General features: G+C 41.9%; 1 protein-coding gene across 25 annotated transcripts in view; it reads right to left on the bottom strand.

The window, feature by feature from the left end:
- Nucleotides 1-16,005, bottom strand: part of CCDC88A (coiled-coil domain containing 88A) — a 64,484-nt gene that overhangs the window by 8,290 nt on the left and 40,189 nt on the right. For 8 of the 25 annotated variants that reach the window (XR_010997786.1, XM_068186181.1, XM_068186182.1 and 5 more), the window contains 15 exons: nucleotides 15,399-15,575; nucleotides 14,734-14,895; nucleotides 12,121-12,398; nucleotides 11,798-11,941; nucleotides 11,077-11,263; nucleotides 10,563-10,708; nucleotides 9,809-9,901; nucleotides 9,402-9,616; nucleotides 4,549-4,632; nucleotides 3,318-3,521; nucleotides 2,961-3,032; nucleotides 2,322-2,408; nucleotides 2,134-2,190; nucleotides 1,909-1,989; nucleotides 247-512 (listed from right to left, as the gene is read on the bottom strand). Coding sequence is in view for 24 of the 25 variants with exons in the window: in XM_068186181.1 (XP_068042282.1) it covers nucleotides 247-512; nucleotides 1,909-1,989; nucleotides 2,134-2,190; nucleotides 2,322-2,408; nucleotides 2,961-3,032; nucleotides 3,318-3,521; nucleotides 4,549-4,632; nucleotides 9,402-9,616; nucleotides 9,809-9,901; nucleotides 10,563-10,708; nucleotides 11,077-11,263; nucleotides 11,798-11,941; nucleotides 12,121-12,398; nucleotides 14,734-14,895; nucleotides 15,399-15,575 (2,253 nt within the window). In the remaining variant the exon portion in view is untranslated. The remainder of the gene's footprint in view (nucleotides 1-246; nucleotides 513-1,908; nucleotides 1,990-2,133; nucleotides 2,191-2,321; nucleotides 2,409-2,960; nucleotides 3,033-3,317; nucleotides 3,522-4,548; nucleotides 4,633-9,401; nucleotides 9,617-9,808; nucleotides 9,902-10,562; nucleotides 10,709-11,076; nucleotides 11,264-11,797; nucleotides 11,942-12,120; nucleotides 12,399-14,733; nucleotides 14,896-15,398; nucleotides 15,576-16,005) is intronic. The other 17 variants (XM_068186192.1, XM_068186195.1, XM_068186204.1 and 14 more) reach the window with 14 other exon arrangements.

Raw genomic sequence — 16,005 nt, 5'->3', positions numbered from 1 at the left:
GTACAGGTCGACCTTCCTACCTTCCCAGGGACCACAGAGGGTCAAGCTGCAGGGAACAGCTGCAAAATTCCACAGATTTCCTGCTGGTGGAACTGGACAGTGCATCAGGAGACCGTGCCCGTGACCTCTCAATGCAGGTGTGACCGACAGCTCCAAGAAATCTTTAAGGCATTCTACTCACTGTGCCTCGCATTAATTCTGAGCCCACAGATGGGGCACTGCGTAGTTAAATACTCTTACACTGACCTCACTGGCGTTACTCTTGTTGCTTTCTTCCAGGAACTGCTGCAGGGTGACAACTTCACTGCCAGGGGAGCCTGTTTTGGTCTGCTTGCCACGACTCTCCGGCGTCTCGGGCGTCCTGTGCTGGAGCACAGGGCTGGACCTGGTGTGTCCCTTCAGGTACTGGATGGGGCTGCTGCTGCTGCTGGACCAGGCCTCGTGCTCGTGGAGCAGGCTGAACTCCCCGCTGCTGTGGCTCTGGGGCCTGCTCTGGCTGTTCACTGCACCTGCTTTGGGGGAAGGCAGTAAGTATTTCCATCAGAAATACACCAAAAAGCTGCAAACCTGTATAACCCCACTGAAATCTGGAACGTTACCAGATTCAGTTAGCATTCATTCTATTTTAAAGACTAAAAAAAAGCCCAGTTGTTATTTTTTACTCTGTAAAATTAGTCCCCTGACTTACCTTTTGCAGCTCTTGAAACATGGCATGATTTTTATTTAAATAAAAACTACCTTTCACTTATTATCTGGGCCTCCACCTACATAATAATATATTCCAAGAGGTTAAAGAGACATCTCCATTCTTGTTCAGCATCACTGAGAGGCACAGGGTAATTAAATGTTAAAGGAAATACAAAGGACTGAGTGGAAAGAAAATATTTTCTCCAACAAGAACTACTCAGGAATGCTGCTTCTCCAAAAATTCCTGCTGTTACTCCTAGTTTGTTACAACTGAGACCTGAAGGAAGCACATGGTGTTAGATGCAAAATACATTCCACAACACCAGTTCATTTTATTTGTCAGGAATTATGAATTGCTTAAAAAATACTGATGGATAATCAAATATTTCCAGCTTCATGTCACTCCTAAAAATTAAATTAAGTTTGAACCAAGAGAAATTGTTTACGGTGGAAATGCCTAATCCTGTACAGACAATGCCTAATATACAGACACTGGGGCAAGGAGGACTTCAAGGGATCTTTTACAGAAGAAGCCAATTGAACAGATATAAAATAAACTATTAGAAATAGTCAGCTAGCAGTCATTCCTAAATTTCCAAACAAACAGACACCATTTAAGACATGCAAGCCATGGATATTAAATGAAGTCTTGAGCTGGCAGTGCTCTAGTCTAGTCTGTACGACAGTCTCTGGCTAAAAAAGCCACGAGATACAAAAATACATCAGGGTTCTTAATAAATAAAATTTAGAGAATACTGATAAATCCAGGGATGTTAATAATAAAATAATAAAACCAAAATATAAAGGCTTCTAGCATGAATCACATGTGCCATTTTGTGCAGTTGTACAGCACACAGATCATAGTGGCAGTGCGGTGCAGGAGGATGCTTGGAGAAAAAAAAAGCAGCAACTTCTCAGCTTAAAAAGCTTTTAAAGTAATTTGGGGGGGAATTCTTATTTTGTAACAATGTTATCCGGGTTAGGTTTGGTTTAAAATAGCTGGTAACTTAAAAGCTAACACCACCCTTGTAATATTTACTAAAACCATAAAATACCTGTGCTTCTAATCTGGGGAATGAAGGCTGTGAAACACTCAAGGAATCACAGGCTGTGCTGTGCAGTGGGAGATTTTTGGTTGTGGGGGTTTTTGAACCTCTACAGATGATCTTACAGAGAAAAGAATGGAAATGAAGCACGGATGTGAATTCACCCCCAGCATACCTTTGACTTCATGGAGTGAAGCATTGTTATTGCTATTGCTAGTGGATGTCCTGCCACTATCAAGGCTGGCTGGTCTGGAAGCTGAATGGAAAATTAGGAGACAGCATGATGAACAACATTTTAGCAGAGGACACGGCACTTTCACATTCTGCTGACAGAATGCTCAGAGGATCATGCATGACCTCCCAGGCTGAACATGCCCATGGGAACAAAGTGGTTTCTTACAGATCAGAAAGCGAAGGAATTTCCAGGCGGTCCAAGAGGACACTGTGGAAAAGGGCACTACAGGAATAGCGAGGTACAGAGGAGAGGAAAAGAGAGAGAGTCTAGTTTAGAATTGAAACTGAGTGCTCGGTGGGGAAGCAGGGCTCAGACAGGGGCATGCAGGGGCTGCTGTGGGTCAGGTCACTTACAACAGATCTGACAGGGAACCCTGCACAGGGCTGGAATGCCACGGACAGGAGAAGCAAGAGCATCTGCACAGATAAAGTCCTGTACTCCTAAGCCAATACAAGGGAAATGCACTGTTAGTAGCCTCAAAAATCTTTTCTGCTTGTACTCATTGTAAATGTTTATAGTACAGTTAAAACTTCACTTCTATTAATAGCCTATTTTTCACTTCAAAGCTTTGCTTGAAGGAACACCTAACGAATTTATAAACTACAGCACATGGCAAATTTGGGGTTCACTGAACAATGAACACTGAAAACTCAGGCCAGATTTGGACTTGATTTTTTAAGATGGAAATGCTAACTTCCTTTATTTACTATTAACTCCAAATGGAAGTTAAAACATTTTCCCACTAAAAGGGAAAACGTTTTGATCCTGTTCAGATGCACTTCACAAATACTTTCTACCAGAGATACAGAACATCTGTCTGATGTAGTAGTTAAGAGAGAAAGGAGAATCTGAAGAAATGATTCAATACATTGGAGAGACATGAAAATCAGAGAGCATGCTCATTGCAATGATGCCATTCACTGTATTTTCACAAATTCACTAACATTCACATCATAGATCCTTAATTCATTTAATTAAAGCTCCCATCTTACCATGAACTCTTGATCCTGTACTAGAATCATCACTAATACCTTGTGGACTTACATCTTCAAAGGATGTGGTATCTACACACAGAGACATAAAGGAAGATGTAAAATAAAATGAAGTGGAAAGATTATCAAAATACTAATCATTGGTAAAATGGTAAAAGTTAAAATATTTGTAAAGCAATACATTTTTACTTAGGAAACATTCTGTAGAAAAAACCTTGAAACATTTTATAACTGCAGTTATTAAACCAGTTCATTATCTTAGCACTGCAACTCAATTATTAAGATTGAAAAACTTAAAACAAAGTCAAACCAATATTTATATCGTTACATCACGGTGCAAAAAGCTTCTACCTATACCTTTATTATTTAGCAACTGCTTGGATCTGAAGCCTGTGGAGGAGTTGACAGTGGCAAAGTTGATAGCTGTAGTAGAGAAGGCCATAGCTCCCAATTCCTTCCTCCTTTTACCCGTGGATATATCATCAGGACCCTCCAGATGCTCAGAACTACCTGTCCATTGTCCTCCTGCCAGGACCATGGACTGCACCAGGTCATTCATGGCTGGGATGCAAATGAAAGCAAATGATCAGCGTGGGCAATGTACCTGCTCCGGTTAATTGCATTGCAAAGGTCAGACAGTTTTCTAAGCATTAAAGCGCCCGCAGCCGGCAGGAGCAAACCGCACCCCGGGTACCGCATGCAACAGGCTTGGCGGGAGGGAGGGGGCTCAGGCTCCTGAGCCCAGGGAGGTGCTCAAAACGGGTTTGTCAGGGATCGCCATGCGCCAGGTGCTGTTAGAGGCTCTGCCAGCTGCTTGCCGTGAGAAAATGGGATGAGCGGGGACAAAACGGGCACGGGTGCTCATACAACGGAGTGCCGGCGCTGACACGGGATCCTTGTACAGTGCAGGTTACTGCAGGCACACTGGGGTTTACAGAGCAACAGAGAGAGGATCTGAAAAATACCACATCTGATGATATTCACCTTTACTTCCCCAAACTCGAGAAAACTGTCCACCCCTCATTAGAAAATAAAACAAAACAAAAGAAATCAATGCAGCATTCTGGCAACGAGAACTGATGAACACTCGCAGAGTGACAGACCACCAGAGAGCCTTGCACAATCTCCTATACTTGCTTTAAACAAAAAAAAAAAAAAATCACAGTGACTTCTTAACAAAAGGCTTATGAAATGTGTAATTTAAAACTATTTCCATTAACACAGTGCACTGTAAATTCATATACACATGGGGCCATGTGTATATAGACAGCTATGTATACAAATATATGCAGTCACAAGGCACTGAATAGATTATATGCATGTGCATGGGAACGTGTGGCTACGTGTGTGTGCACAGCTGCACAGACATAAAGTATTCAGTGCCAAAGTTTTGGGTTTTTTTAAAAAAAAAAGGGGTGGGGGGGAAAAAGTAAAAAGAAAAAGCTCCAGCTCCTTGTACCGTAGCAGGACTTGCACATTGCAAAAGAGGAGGAAAAATAGAGCGCAGTCCAGGGAGAGGTTAGTGAAAAATTAGTAACGGAAGCCAGTGTAGCCATTGAGAAGAAGCTGAACTGTCATAAAGTCTTACACATGGAGCGACGGTAGAAGGCCTTCATTTTGTCTTTTTCCTTCGGTCTGTTCCTCAAAAAGGGCAGTCTTTTCAGTGCACCCACTTTTATGTCATAGCATGAGGAAAAACGGAAACAGGGAAATGAAAGAAAAAAAGGGAGAAGAACAGATGGAAGTTAAATGTTGAAACTAAGGACAGAAATGAATGTCTCGAGTTTAAGCTAGGTATGCTATGCTAAAAGCTATCATTCTCCTGCTTCTGGGTGATAATGAAATATGAAAGTACACTGAAACAGGAAAACTGCACAAGGAAAACTTCCATAGGTAACTCCGAAATGCACTGAAAATTACAGTGCAGAGGGTAATACAGTTTGAAGCTCTTGAAAAAATAAATGTAACTTCTTTGCAGGTGATTACAGGAATTGACCACTGTGTAATTTTTACTGTGAAAAACGGCATTTTTTTTGAACATAAAGAAAAATGTGAAGCAAAAAAAAGCTGAAAATGAAAGCAACTCTAAGTACAATTTCTATGTTAAAATATGTTCACATGGTTATTTTGGGGGGTTAATAATTTCTGTAATGCTTTGCCTGCAAGTCTAAGAGGACACAGTCTATTATGAGTCTTCAGTTCTTCCATTCTGTGCTCAGTAATAACTTTGGTCATCTACTGTCTCATAGAAAACCTGCAAAGGCCTTCTGATCAATATAATTTGTGGGCAGTATTTTGGTAAAATCTATCTGCTTCAAATGTGCAAATATTCTAGCTGAAAAAACACCAAAGGAAAAAAGAAACCAAAACAGCAAAAGAAAATCCAAATGTGAGTGTTGCTGTAACGTTTTGGGAGGGCCCAAGGAAAACCAAGTTAAATTCTACCAGGAGAATTACGGAGTTAAAATTACAAATAGTATTAAAAGAGGGAGGAGGGGGAAGTCACGAGTTAATCTTGTCCTTGGAGTCAGGAACTCTGCATTAGGAACTGCTGACCTGCCTTGGGTAAGTCTGGGGGCTGATGCCAGGCACAGGAGCCACCATAGAAAGATCCAGAAGGGACACAGGATGGAGTTCCCCGAAGTGGTGATTTCTGCAGAGATGGCAGCAGCTCTGCTTTCGGCAGAGGTCTGTCAGAACATGCTCTGCCTGGCTTGTCTCTGCAGCCCCTTTTGGGAGGTGTGCTCTGCTCCCCCAGCCTGGCACACAGCAGTTCTGTGTACAGAGCTGTGCATATATATCATATATACCATTTACAAGTGCACATGAGCTACCCTGGCAGTGAAATATTCCCTATTCCTCCCTCTCCAACAGCTCTTCCCATGTCTGCACCCACAGGAGCAGGTTCACAAACCAATCCAGCCACAGAGGTCATTCTGTTCTATCTCTACTCTTTGTCATCAAGACAGCACAGGAAAAAAAAATTCTCCATAACTTCTGTAATCCTCTACAGACAAAATAACTCATCCCTTTGTAATCCTTTATGGAAGAAAACTGACTCCTCTTCACTAAAAACTCCTTAATCTTATGAAAAAAGTTACCAGAGGATGCTCAAGAACCGTTTGAGTCCTCTGTCCTTCCTGTCCATTAACAGAGATCCCCTTCAACAGGGCTGATTTATGGCTCTCAGCAACTGTGCCCACCAGGAAACTCCCCTGCAACCACTGATGTCTTGCAAATCCTGCATCAAAAGGCAAAATGCTTGGAGGGGAAACTGTGTCAGTAATATCTGCAAAGAATTCACCTCAGAAAATGTCCTGGAATAGTAATAATAATAATTAATCCTGGGATGGCAGAGCTACAGCAGAATCAACTGTTCTTTTTCTTTTCAGTATTCCATGAATACCTTCTTGCTTTCTGAGCTGAGAATGAATGATGAGTATTGCAGAATTCCTCAAGTGAGTTGGAAACATCCCATTTTGTAACTCTCCTGTTTGCCTGAAATCCTCTGGGGAATTCTGTATTAAAATCCTGACATTCTTTTGTTATGCACAGAAGAAAATATGAAGAAGAAATCTTCAAAATGCCTCAGTATTGGAAAATGGAGCCCAGAACACTCCTTTTATTCCCTCTGTGACACGGCATACCTGCTACTGCTGTTCCTAGTAGAGATGACAGTTTACTAACAGCCCTAATTCCTTGTGAACGTGTTAATTTCATGGAATGGCTGAAGTAGAAGCCAGCAAAGGATATCTGTATTTCTCCAGAGAAAACAAAAAACCCCTCTGCCCGCCTTGGGTTTTTTCTGGTAAAGCTCAGAATGGCCTCATCCAGAGGAAAAGCCCTGCACAGAGCAGGTCAGATCCATGGCACTCACCTGATCATGAGGGATGATCAATACTACTTTGTGGGCAGTACCTGGGAACAAGGAGGCTATACTTCCAGCAGGCATGGAAAGCCAAGGTGAAACCCTGCAGTCAAGGAGCACACACTTCCTGCAGGATTAACCTGGGCTGGGACAGCAAAACCCTCCAGGCACCCCCTCTTTCCCACAGGGATCAGACACAGGCTCTGGCCACGCTGTGAGACCTCAGGTGGTGTTTTCTGAGAACAGGGTAACCTGATTTTTGTGCCAAGATCACCTTTCCCAGGGAGATAACAGCTCACCTGGAAACATTTGCATGAGAAAGTGGCCTGTGTTGGAAAAACACAATCTCCATCACCACCCACAAAAGAGGAAAAACTACAGATGTCACACACAGCAAATACTTTTGAAATCAGTATCTCTGACAGGGAATGGGGGGTGTGAGCCCAGTGTATCCTGGAGATCTCTGTGTCAGATACTCAGTCCTCCTGCTCAGAACATCGCTGGTCTGTGGCAGGGAAGGTGAGCTGCCTCCTCCTGCCTCCTCAAGGACACGCAGGACATTTCACCTTGGCAGCTCCCGCTGGAACCAGCTCTTTCCCAGCTGCTGGAGGTCAGGGTGGCACAGAACTCTTCCAGAGCCAGAGCTGCCTTCAGCCAGCACAGGGAGCTCCAACACCTGAGCACTGGCACAGACAGGCAGCACTCACACTTTTGCTCCCTCCTGTAGCTCCTTCAGCGAAGCTGCTACTGCCAAACTGCTTCCCACGGAAAAGAAAGGACCCCATATCCCAGGATTTAGGACTTACAGTCACTCTAGGAGCAGAAGTAGACTGCAAAATGTGCACCATCACCATCACTCGTCACACTGAGATATTCTCTCTGCTTTGTGAGGCACAAACTGTCTCAGATCTCTGTCTCAGTGATTGTCAGAGCTGAGTTGGCACAAAATGCATCCGAATTCTCTCCAAAACTGTGGTTTCCATGGCGACATGTGTAATGGAGGAAGGTTAGGATCCGGAATTAGATCAGCCCTTCCAGTTTGTGGATAAATACACTGGGATTAAGAGGAACATGAGCAAGGTCCATGGAGTAGAAAATTAATGAGGTCTGAACAGCTTCAAACCTCTTTTGAGGCTCAGCCACCGTAACTGCAGCCGTGGCTCCCCAGGAGGGTAACTGCACACTACAAGGTCCCAAGGATCATGCAAAGAAATCTGTCACAGAAAAGCCCTTCCAGAACATGACATTGCTGACACAGATGCAGATGGGCTCAACCACAGCATGCACACTCTCAGTTCCCACTGACACACATCCGGGACAGCTTCAGTCACTCCCCAGTTCCACACCACTCACGGTTTGGATGCAAAAGCAACAGCTGCTTTTTAAAAAAGTTTAGAAGTACCTGTTTTGAAGCTTACACTGAAAAAGGCTGAGCTCCCCAAAGGGATAAGTTAGTAACAAAAGTGCTAAAATGTACCCTTGAACTATTTTCTTCAGTTATTAAAAAAATACAGATCTGATTTTAACTTTTCCTGAAACAGCATTTTTGGGGATGTTTTTAACTTTGACTAAGCTTCTTCAAGAAGCAGAGAATAAAAAAACCCCACATCATAATGGCTGTAATAATTCACAGCTGGCACAAACCCCAGACCTGCTGTCTTTTGAAACCCAATGCATTAAATTTAAAAGTAGTAGTGCAAACATTGGAAGTGACTGTTAATGCACATGGATTCTGATGCTTTTACATGCACAGCCAAAATGCTTTTGGTGCATAGTTATTAAATAGATCCATTACATCCTGAAAACTTGGCTGTAACTATCTCTCAAGTTGTGAGAAATTGGGCAGCTTATAATTCATGCCAAGAGCGAAGAACAAAAAACATAGATAATAATAAACAGAATCTGGCCTTATATATCCTAATGGGGGCACCCTACTATCAAATCTTTCAAGGTCAGCAAATTGTACCTGGAATATTCCATCTGATCACATTTCTCTAAGTCCTCATTCTCCCTCTCAACCACCACTTCACTCACTTAATTTCAGGATCAGTAACAATTCCTGTACTTTTAGCAGGTTGTGTTTCTACATTAACACTTCCTCTTGCATATCCAAATTTCATAACTGGTTTTGTGAGATGCTGAGGGAACACCTTCAGACAGAAGGTGTTTTTAGCAACTTAAGGATGTTAGCACAGCCACAGCTTGGAAAAAACTTCCAAGACAAGGGGAAAGAGTCATGCTGGGACAAGAGGGAGAAACAAAAAGGGTCCTGTGGTGACACCTGACATTCTATTCCAAATCCTGCTCACCTGACCCAGCACCAGTGCCTGCTTCATCTTATCCAGGCACCGTGAGTGTACTTTAACACTTGCATTTTGAGATACAGAAATGCTCAAAACTAGTTCTGCTCAAACACTTCAGGGAGTTTGCAAGAAGTTCTGTCCTTAATAAATTAATTCAGGCTTCATTCCTACAGACTTAAAAATGATCTTTACAAATCCTCCACAACACGCAGTCTTTTCCAACATTTAGCCAAGGTTTATTCATGGAACGAAGCGGTTGGCAGTACTCACTACTACTCTTTTTGGTGCCCAGGGTCTGCCCATCCTCCAGGGAGTTGGAGCCCACAGAGGAGCTGTCCTGGCTGTCCTGGTGGGGCAGCTGCAGGAATCCCTCGCTGGACTCGGAGCGCGTGGGCGTCAGCGTCGCCGACTTGAGGCGCTCGCGGTTCCCGTCCTTCTTGGACTTGATCAGCTTCCTCATCTTCAGGGTGATCCAGTTGCCCCTCCTGTCACCAAACCACAGCACATTCACTGCATTTGTAACACATTGCTTAGGCCTGCAGAGTCAACTAATTTTTATGCAAGACAGACGTGATTCTGATCCCATGAATGTAACGGAATCTCAATTTTCAGCGGGAACAGAACAGGTCTGCTGCGCTTTAGATCTATGTTTTATTTTACATCATGCTCATCAGTACCTTCTTGGTGGAGATGGCTCATAAAACTTATACTGATCCATTATCTTCTCCTCCAGTTTCTCCTTCTGCCGCCTCAATTCATTTAGTTTGTCACTGCAAACAGAAATTAATTATAATTTATGCTTCAAAACCGTATACAGGATGCGTGGGTAGCACATTCCTCAGGGAATCTTTTATCTGAGAATTGTCACCTTTTGTGAGGAATTTTTATATAACACTTGTTTCTTATTGAAAAAGCAAGAGTTGCAGCAAACAATCAGCCTTTAGCTTAACTTCATGATGTAAAATGGAATAAAATTCCCTTTGCCTTTTTTACACATTCTTTCATTTTAAATAAAGTGCTCTATCACTTAGATAAGCACATTTTCTCTTCTCTCAAGTCCACTGAATAAATTGTGATTACAAATCTACAAATTAATCTACAATGTATGTAGACTCATGTATGAATATTATGAATCTACAAATACAGTGATTATAAATCTAAACTTTGCCGACAGTAGAATGAGGAATATCAGTTTTATTCCTTATTTGCATCATCAGTAATGAACACAGTTGCACCGATCCTTTAGAACTACAAATATAATGTTGATCTTTTGAGTTATCTGTTTTACATTTACCACTGAAATTCTTGTTTTAAAGAGAAACATTTCAGAAGCAGCACATGTGTAAAATTCTATATTTAACAGAAGGTATTGCAGGTATTCGTGTCACTGCCCTGATCACAGTGATTTCCACGTGAGTTTTCACAACTCACATGTACTGCCTTTGCTCTACATGGAAGAGATCCTTGCTTTCCATATTCTGCTCCAGTAATGTTCTGTTCTGCAGCATTAAGGTCTGGATTTGGTCCAGCAGGTGTCTGTTTTCCTCCTCCAGGTTTCCTTTAAGTTGGCTGAGCAGCTGTTAAAACAGAGGAAATTGCCCATGCATTTATATGTGAGTGTATTTTACACAGAGATAATGAGATTATCAAGATAATTTAGGTCTACAGAGGGGTTCTTACAGTCAAATCAAACTCAAAATGAAATCACGAATCAACTGATAAAAGCCTCTTTGATGCTTTAAATAATTTAAACCAGTTTCCCTAATATGAGTCTGAAATTGTGTATTGCCTGTACAGTAGGCAGATTAATTAGTCTTTGGATCCACTTCATTATCTATAAATGACTGATACTCTAGGATTTCATATGATTTGATGAACCTATAAATACAGTTATAAAAATATTCCAATGATTCCAGCCATTACAAACAGCACAATTCCCACATACCTCACACTGATTATTTAGCTTTGTGGATGTAATATCCAGTTGCTGGTACTGTTCTTTGAGTTTGGAAAACTCAGCTTCCAACCGTGTTTGTTCCAGTTTGGAATTGTTCAATAATGTTTTCAGATTCTTGTGGTCAGTTTGTAGCACTTCATTCTCCCTCAGGAGCTGACTGTATGTGTGAGTGAGCCTGGGATGCAAAGACACCATCAAAGAGTGCTGGAAATGAATTTGTTACCCACACTCCCTCTGAAACACGACATTTCCAACTACTCCATGAAATACATATACAAATTCCTTACTGTCACATACTGCAAGTTATCCCAGCCTAATTTTCCTAGGAATGTGCTCTGCCTTTGAGTCAAGCACTGCTCTCTGTATATTTAAATACAAAGCACCATCCCTACTGCACACAACTGGTTTTAAGATGCCACTTTTCAGAATAAAAGAATCTTACAAAACAGCCAGGATTTCTTGCCAACAGAAAACAGGAATGGCCCAAACTTTGGCAATTATGGAGGTTACACATATCCGTTTTCCTGGGCTCCCTCTGTTCCTCCTGGGCCCTGCCACACCCCTTTGTCCCACGTCCCCTCAGGATATGATTACTTTTGTGGGATCATGGATACATGGAACAGCAGCGTCAGGTGTCAAGGAAATGTGAAGAACATACCACTTGTTTAGGCTACACTGGCAGGTGCTCAGGTGCCAGAATTCTCTTTACCTTTCATTTTCATCCCGAAGTTTTTTATATTCTGCTGCCACGGTTTCATGCTTCTCACTTTGCTGCAGCATTTTGTCCTGCTCTGTCTTGAGAACCTTCTCCAGTTCTTCCAGCTGCACTTTCTGTTTCAGCAACTGATTGTACCTGCAAAGACAATATTCACTTTCTTTTGTGGAATGACTAAAAAAAAATGGGATTTGGATGACAGGGCCTCTGTTGAAGTTATAGATCTAGTGATTGAGGGATGGCAATTTTATTCCTTCTATAATTTTCTTCGAGAGTGATTTCTACTGAATGGCAGACTCGTTTTCCTGAATATTTACCTATCCTCCAAGTCCTTGTGCTCCACCTCCAGGTTCTTGTGAGCAGACTTGAGGCTGCCGTGCTTGGCGATGAGGGACTCGTACTCGGCGGCCTGGCGCTCGTGCAGCAGCTCCAGGCGCTCGTGGTCCTTGAGCAGGGCCTCGTAGAGCCCCTTCAGGTCCTCGCGCTCCTTCAGCACCGCCTCGTTCTCGTTCTCCAGGGACGACTGCTGGATCAGCAGCTGCGCGTTCTGGTTCATCAGGGACGTGCTCTGGGAGTTCAGTGTGGAATTCTCAACCTGCAGCCACAAACGTTGCGCAGACTGTGTTATTTTATCTCCCACCTAAAGATTTCTTGAGTTTAACCCTTCTCGACCTTCTGGCTGCTCCACTGACAACCTTTTCTTATATCCCAGGAGACAGCTCCAATTCAAAATGGTCCAAGAATACTTTTTAGCAGAAAGCATTGATGCATGTGATTAAATTGACAGGGATGGATCAAATTATTATTTACCTTTCAACATCTGTTAAAATGTTGTCTTGCTGACAGGGCTATTTTCCTCTAGCACTGAGATACCTTGGAGAAATGGATCACCAGTGATCCTAATAAAAGCCAAATCTGTGACATGACTAAAATAAAAGGAACTTTCACAGTGGCATGGAGATTTATTTTTTAAAAATTCTGTACCATCACCATAAAATCTTCATGGCATGCACACATTCCTTCACAATGAGAGTTCCAACAGGAACACCCACTTAACAGAGAGAAGGAGATAAATAATAGCACCTGGAAGGAAGTACCCATGTTCTGTTCTGTGCTTTTTTGTGGAACAGCACCAGTTCACCAACAACTGTCCCAGAACAGTATTCATGTGTATTAATACACTAGAGCCTTCAACATTAAATAGTTTAAAAAAGCCCAAATCAACCAACAACTTCACTTTTTGTGCCTCTGGAGAAATCCTTGGGTATCCTAAAGAATTGGTGCTTGTCACCTGACCTGTACCAGCTTCCTTCTCTTTCCTGTTCAAGAGATGAAAACCACAAACTACTGAGCCTTCTAATACCCTCGAGGTATCTATTAAAGGAACAAAAATTCCATCTCTCACTCCAGTTCCCGCTGTTACCAGGGAACAAATCCCTTCCTGCTGGAACTGCAGTGTTCTTTGTTACAAATGAGAAAGCTGAATCTTTCACTGGAAATGAAGTCATGTCTGATGGCATGGGTGTGCTGGGAAACTTCCCAGGCTGAATCCTGAGTTTGGTTAGGTCAGAATTCCCAGTTACCCTTTCAGACATGCTTTCCCGTCGCTGCTCCTTACGGTATCAGGAGGAAAAGAATTAGCTGCTGAGGAACAATTTTGGCACAGTCCAGGTAGAGCAGCTCAGTCTGCACTTCAGATTTAGCCAACAGTTCATCACTTTGATTTTCCTGAACATATTTCAACTCCCACTTTGATTTGCAGTTCATGGAGAATTGTCTTGCCAGAGAGGAAAGGCTTGTGATGCTGGGCATGAGGCAAAAAAGGAACTATATAGACATTCCTGGGTTTTTTGATGAAGGGAATTACGAAGTACTCAGAGAGCTCTGAATCCCAGCAATCCCCTCTCAACAGGTTGAATGGGATACTTCCACGTCATATCCGCTGGTTTTTAACAACCAGAGGTGGCACAGGGTGTGTACCAATGTCCCGTTTTACGGGAGTGCTGTGTACTAATGACATTTCAACGTGGCAGCAGAAAGTGCATCCATGGGACAACAACGTCCTGCTTTCCAAGAAGAGCCAGGAGGAGACTCCAGGCATCCACTAAATGCATTATTTGTTCCATTTAAACAGTCCTTGACATCGATTTCCATCAGCCCTCCATCCTTTATTTACCACTCCTGCTGCATTGTGTGGGTTTTACCCCCTCTTGAAGGAGTTTTGATTCTTAGAACATCGAAAGCATTAAACCGATTAACAAGAATATTTAACGTTTAAAGAAAAAAGATACATATTTAAAAACCCTATTAAACTGTAAGGGCAACATCTGAATTTTGGTCAGAAGAGCTGCAAGATGCCGGGGACAGCCATTTTTATAATTTCCATGGTCCCACATTACCTTTTTTACTGCCTCTCAATTATCTAAATCCAGGTCTTTACTTATTTATGTAGCTTTCCATTTTCTTTTGTTTTTCTGAAAATCTTATGTATTTAAGTATCTTGATTTTCCTCTTAGTTATGGCTTTACTTTTGTTTTTTTTTTTTTTAATATTTATAAAAATAGATAAAATTTACTAGAATATGATTGGACACACTACTTCCCTGATCTAATTTAGATGTATAAATACAATGAAGAACTCAAGGAATCTTGGAAGACTGATAAGAGAATCTACTCTACTTCTAAGTAAAAAGTCAAGATTTTACATTGGACAAAGGATTAAAACCGATTTCTAAAAATGTAGTTATTCATCAGCAAGCAAACTATTTTTGACTGCGGAGCGCAGATTATTTTCACATCACCTTCTTTCCCACGTCTCTTCAAGAAGCCAAACGTGATTTTAAAGCTAACAGTAATGACATATTTTAAGTTTTCCTTTGGAAAAAAACCCTCTTTAATTTTATTTTTGAAAGCAAACTAAGGCAGCATTACCTGCAGCTTGGCATTCTGAGTTTGCAGAGTTGTGTTTTGCTCCTGCAGGGACACAGTCTGTCTCTGCAGGGCCAGAATCTGGGCCTGCAGGTTGTTGTTCTGTGTCTCGAGCTGCTTGAGCTGCGTTTTCAGTGCCTGCTTCTCCGCCTGCAGCGTCGCATTCTGGGGGGGTTAAAATCACAAAAAACCTCAGCTCACAGCTGCTCCGGGAACTCCAAGATAAAACAGAAGTGTTTTCCAGACCATAGAAAGCAGCAGGACCAGGCAGAGATTTAGAGGGTGGGATAAAACTGCAGAACAAACACACTTTGGGGGGATTTATCACTGGAAAAACAGGTAACAGATGTTGCACCTATGGAGAAACAGGAGAGGAACCTCCAGGACTGGTGTAAACAGGGATTATGTAACAGGGATTTGAGAGAGAGCTGTGGGTTCAAAAGGGAAAATTCAGGTTTTCCCATTTCCTTTTTAAATGCCTGTCAAGTGCTTTATGGCATCCCACAGAGCAGAGTCCAGCTGCCACACACACTGTACTTAATTCAGATTCTGCTTGGGATGGAAACAAGGTGATAAATGAAATTATCTTAACAGCACCCTCATTTGCATTACTGGAACAGCTCACCACAAATAATTACCAACAGAATCATATTTAAAACACGTCTTACATTCCTCTCCACCTCGATTAATCTATCTTTAACTTTCAGTAATTCTCTAGTAGTCTCCTGATTTTCTTTCTCCCACTTATTGACAGACTGATTTCCTTCTCCACTTCTTGGAGGAGAATTCTGAACCATCCTTTCCTCTTCTTGTCTTTGCTTGAGAGCTTCATAGTTCTTCTTCACCTGGAATTATTTAGGACAACTTAGGTAAGGTTTAGAATTTTCCATTTTGTACATCCAAATTTATTACTTTATTATCTGACCATGACCCTTCTCAAAGAACAGGAAGTGCTGTTACTGTATTTGTAAATCTGGTTTTTGTACATATTTGGGGGGATGATGTACAATTTATGGATATGAACAGTTTAACCCCAACAAATAGAAGACATCTATTTTCTATTTTATTTCAATGTTTTTAACTACATTCCCCAACTTTTTTTACTGAAATTCTACAACCAAGGTGATAGAATTTCCTTTTTTAACCAATCTACTCAGGCTGCTCAAGGTAGGCCAGAAAATGTAACTGGAAATGACATCCCAAATCAAATCAACTCCAGGTTATTTATCCAGATCATGTTTTCATGGCCAGTGAATAAGCTCGACAACTTTTCAT

The sequence above is a fragment of the Anomalospiza imberbis genome, chromosome 3 (assembly GCF_031753505.1).
Source record: "Anomalospiza imberbis isolate Cuckoo-Finch-1a 21T00152 chromosome 3, ASM3175350v1, whole genome shotgun sequence".
Classification (NCBI taxonomy): Eukaryota; Metazoa; Chordata; class Aves; order Passeriformes; family Viduidae; genus Anomalospiza; species Anomalospiza imberbis.
This window is presented reverse-complemented; position numbering and strand designations above follow the sequence as displayed.